Source organism: Austrofundulus limnaeus, unplaced genomic scaffold, assembly GCF_001266775.1.
Source record: "Austrofundulus limnaeus strain Quisiro unplaced genomic scaffold, Austrofundulus_limnaeus-1.0 Scaffold108, whole genome shotgun sequence".
Lineage (NCBI taxonomy): Eukaryota > Metazoa > Chordata > Actinopteri > Cyprinodontiformes > Rivulidae > Austrofundulus > Austrofundulus limnaeus.
In genome coordinates, this window is record NW_013952510.1 from 1452198 (window position 1) to 1456800 (window position 4603).

Genomic DNA, 4603 nt, shown 5'->3' on the forward strand with positions numbered 1-4603 from the left:
AGAGAGAGAGAGAGAGAGAGAGAGAGAGAGAGAGAGAGAGAGAGAGAGAGAGAGAGAGAGAGAGAGAGAGAGAAGCAGTTGTCACAGGACTTCTTTTGGACATGTTTTCCATGTAAAGACAGTTAGCTTTCACTTCAAGAGTTTATCCAACTTTTTGTTTGACACTGTTTAGTTCCACTTGACTGGGAAAAAATAGATRTATATGTTTTTTTGTTTTATTCATTTTATGTTTTTGTAATGACCTGTTGCCTGAGATCCTCTTCACCAGGGCCGTTTTAGTTTTCTGTCTGTGCTTCTGGGAGAGTTATTGTCTGTTTAAAAGTTAAATAAATACAATAAAAATTTGGATTTATTTATTTTTCTTTTTGTACAGTAGTGTACAGAACCATGATCCACATACCAAGTTACTTACTGGACTGTGACTTGACCTAACTGTTATACCCCCTTTGTTTTGTTTTTATTTTTCTGTTTAATTTCAAACTTAGAACTTGTGTGAAAAGTATGAATTCTTTGTACAAACACCTTAACATTCCTTGAATTACAGCTGTTTTGATTCTGGCTAAGGTCAAAAAGTAATGAATTGAAAATCCTGTTTACTTTGAGTTACATTAAAATCCATCCTCTGATTCATGTGAATAAATAAAAATGGACAAAAATATAATCAACTCTGGCATCATGCATCCATCCGTCCATTTTCTTCCTCTTATCCGGGGTCGRGTCACGGGGGCAGCAGCCTTAACAGAGAGACCCAGACTTCCCTCTCCCCAGCCACTTGGGCCAGCTTGTCTGGGGAAATCCCAAGGCTTTCCCAGGCCAACTGAGAAACATAGTCCCTCCAGCGTGTCCTGGGTCTTACCCTGGGTCTCCTCCCAGTGGGATGTGCCAAGAACACCTCACCAGGGAGGCRTCCAGGAGGCATCCTACCCAGATGCCCTAACCACCTCAACTGGCTCCTCTCGACGTGGAGGAGCAGAGGCTCTACTCTGAGTCCCACCTGGATGACAGAGCTTCTCACCCTATCTCTAAGGGAGAGCCCAGCCACCCTATGGAGGAAACTCATTTATTTAATTTCATATCCACAATCTCGTTCTTTCGGTCACTACCCAAAGCTCGTGACCATAGATGAAGGCTGGAATGTAGATGGACCAGTAAATTGAGAGCTTCGCCTTCTGGCTCAGCTCTCCCTTCACCACGACAGACCGGGACAGCGCCCGCATCACTGCAGACACAGCTCGACTTACAGACCTAACAGCCTGTATCAAAGGGCTTGGGACACGGTCGAACACCTTCTCCAAGTCCACAAAACACATGTAGACTGGTTGAGCGAACTCCCATGCACCCTCCAGGACTCTGCTGAGGGTGTAGAGCTGGTCCGCTGTTCCACGACCAGGAGGAAAACCACACTRCTCTTCCTGAATCTGAGATTCAACTGTCCAATGGACCCTCACAGGAACCCTGAATAGAYCTTACAGGGAGGTTCAGAAGTGTGATCCCCMTATAGTTGGAACACACTCTGCGGTCCCCMTTTTTAAATATGGGGACCACTACCCCAGTCTACCAATCAATGGGAACTGCCCCCGATGTCCATGCAATATTTTGGAGTCGCGTCAACCAACGCAACACCACAACATCCAGAGCCTTAAGGAACTCCGGGTGAATAACATCCACCCCCCGGTGCCTTGCCACCAGGAGCTTTTTAACCCCTTCACTGATCTCATCACCAGAGATTAGGGAATCCGACCCAGAGTCCCCAGGCTCTGCTTCCTCATTGGCATTGTACAATAAAAATAAATATAATAACTATGTTTATCAGAACTGTATGTATTTTAAATTTTGGTTTTTATTATTTACTGATTTGGACCTATATCACAATAAAATTTGTTCATTCTTTGCGCTGCGACTCTCCACAAAGTTTTATGAAATTTAGCTTTTTACTTTTGCACAATATTTGCTTTATGTGGTAAAGTATGGAACAAAGACATCTTGGTTTGYAGGTTTTCATGTTTGGCAGGAAGGTTTGGATTTACATCCATCTCTTTTTAGTCTTTTTGGCTATGAAACATTTCCTGATAAAAGCCTAATTTACCAATGCTAAAACATAAGCCTCTTTTAAGTTGATCTGYTGCTAGTGATGGGATTTATAATCCCAAAAATCACTTTCCTTCTGGGAAAGTTTTCATTTAAACCTGCCAAAGACTTTCTGAGCAAACCTTGTAACATTCATAAAACATTCCAGTCACATAAGCTGCTCAGTGTTGATAAAAAAGAACTATTAAAGGTAAGTTCCTCTTCTCCCTCTACACATATTTATTTTATTTTTTGGACAAAATCATGCCAGCTTTTAGTGCACAATGCATTGTAAAACCACTATGTTTGAATTGCCCGCAGTTCTTCAAACAAAGACTTAAAAATAGCTATAAACRGCAGCTGATAAATGCTTCCTTCTCTGAAACGAAAGGTTTTTTTTCCACTCTTGAGTCTCACTCTTTAAAGCCTGCTGAGAAATTGCAGTATTCACCAACACAGGTGTTTTTTGCCATTTTTGTGTCGAGTTACTCTTACTAACTGATGGTGCTCATTACCAGCAACACACTTAAGAGGTTGACTCATAACTCAAATTTTTGCTATTATGTGTTTAAAGAGGTTATGTGTGTGTTTTGGCTCCATCAGTGTTTARATGTATGGGTTTTGTGTCACATTTTGGTCCAAAAAGTGCATCAAATATTAAATCCTGTCAAAGTTATTGTACATTTAATATTACACTATATTTCACTGTCAAACCACTGGCCATAACCTCCGTATAAGTGGCACTTTTCCAAATAACATAAAAGAGAAAATTTAGACTCCAGCCTTCATCTAGATCTAAAAGCTTGGTCTGATTTACCATTTTCTCCTTCACAGGGTACCCCAGCAGGGATCGTTCACTACAAGGTGGACCAGGAGGCATATCCATACTCTGCCAGTATATTTGAAGTTGATGAGAAGATGGGGCATGTGGTTACCAGAGTAAACCTGAATGAGAAACCTAACCTAAAGTTCAGTGTAAGTATGCACCCAGAAGGCACTCATATATAAGAAGAAAGGCTTTCCGAACTTTACAAGGACTAAAGAAAAGGGGATATTGATGTGCTATGGGTTGAGTTACTTGAAACGCTTGTAGTTTTTGTTGTTGACAKCTCGGATAATTGATAGCGACATATAGTGGCAGAAATTGCAATTATAATTGACAAAAACTAATTTGGTCTTCCTAAATAAAATATTTGTTTGTACATGTTTTTGTGTCACACAATTGTGCACAAATTATGTATTTTTTGTACGTACATCAGCCTAGAAGTTACTAGGAACCACATGCTCCTGAAGGTGCCAATGGGTTCAATTACTTTGGAGTTGGAGCGTTGCATGCATTTATTTTATTTTTTATTTATTTATTTTTTGTTTGTTCTGCTCCAGTTTGAAATCCTTTAGAGAAAAAGTCAAAKTTAATCTTGTTTATGATAGACAGGGAAAGTTGTGTTGATTAACCTCGTGCACAAATATTAATTCACTTCTCTGTGAGGTCTTCAGTGCATTAGATTTAATCATGCAGCTGAGAGTCTTTTAATAAACTGTGGAGCATCAGAAAATGTAATTTCTAATCAATCATATTGATCTGTTTTACTGTAAACCTTGGCTCTGAAGCTGCTCTTATGTTCAGACAGTATTATGGCAGGAGATTTATCTGACGTGTCATGACTTTGCTTTGCTTCTGGATTTTTTACTTTGTGCGTCCATCAGATAAACTGGGTCATTAAACATCAATTTGACAATCACGTTCTGATTTTACCTGCTTCGCTGCAGCTTTTGTGTCCATAAAGGTGTCTTCAAGCTCATCTAAATCTCTGTTCAGGGTGCAAAAAAATACTGCAGTTGTTTATTAGTTCCAAAAACAGGCTGTCCTCAGGTGCGTTCTTCAATGAGCCTTTGCGCCGTGCTAATTTCATCTTTTGATTGGGCTTTAATTAACACAACAAGGACTTCAGTCTCCTGTGGAGATGTTGCTCAGGGGACTAATCTTAACTGGTTTGCTCCAAATAAGTCAAACAAAATGTCCCCTACTGTGAGCAAATTTTGGATCATGCCTGAGACAAACAATAAATGCAGAGTAACACATGCACTTCATTAAATTGCTTGCCTTAAATTCTACAACTAGAGGTAGATGAACTGATCATTTGGCTGATTAAGTGGGACATTTTAACTAGTTTTTAAACAATTGGTATTGGTCACACTCGAGCATACTAATCCAATTTAAATAGGCACGTCTTTGGGGAACATGTTGTAAAATTATATTTAACTGTTTTTTTAATGATTTCTTGCAATGAAAAGTGGAAAAGCACTTTGATCACATCTAAAAGAAGTTGACCCAAATATTATGATTTAAAAAAAAAAAGCATCATGTTTTTGAGAAATTTTAAAACCCTAATGTTTATATTTCGGAGCCTCTTGTGTTTAATTGATTGGATACAAAATGATACAGTTACAGAGACAATAAAAGAAATGCATAGTAAGAGTTTAGTAAACTTTAGCCCAAAAACAAATCTGTGAATTTAGATAAAGATTTAGGGCT

The 4603-nt window shown here is 39.0% G+C and overlaps 1 protein-coding gene across 1 annotated transcript in view; it reads left to right on the forward strand.

Moving 5' to 3' along the window:
• The window catches only part of LOC106521423 (protocadherin-15), a gene marked incomplete in the record, with an annotated part of 194164 nt that overhangs the window by 151695 nt on the left and 37866 nt on the right, over nucleotides 1–4603 (forward strand). The window contains 1 exon segment of the mRNA XM_014013980.1: nucleotides 2902–3042. Within this exon segment, the coding sequence (XP_013869434.1) occupies nucleotides 2902–3042 (141 nt within the window).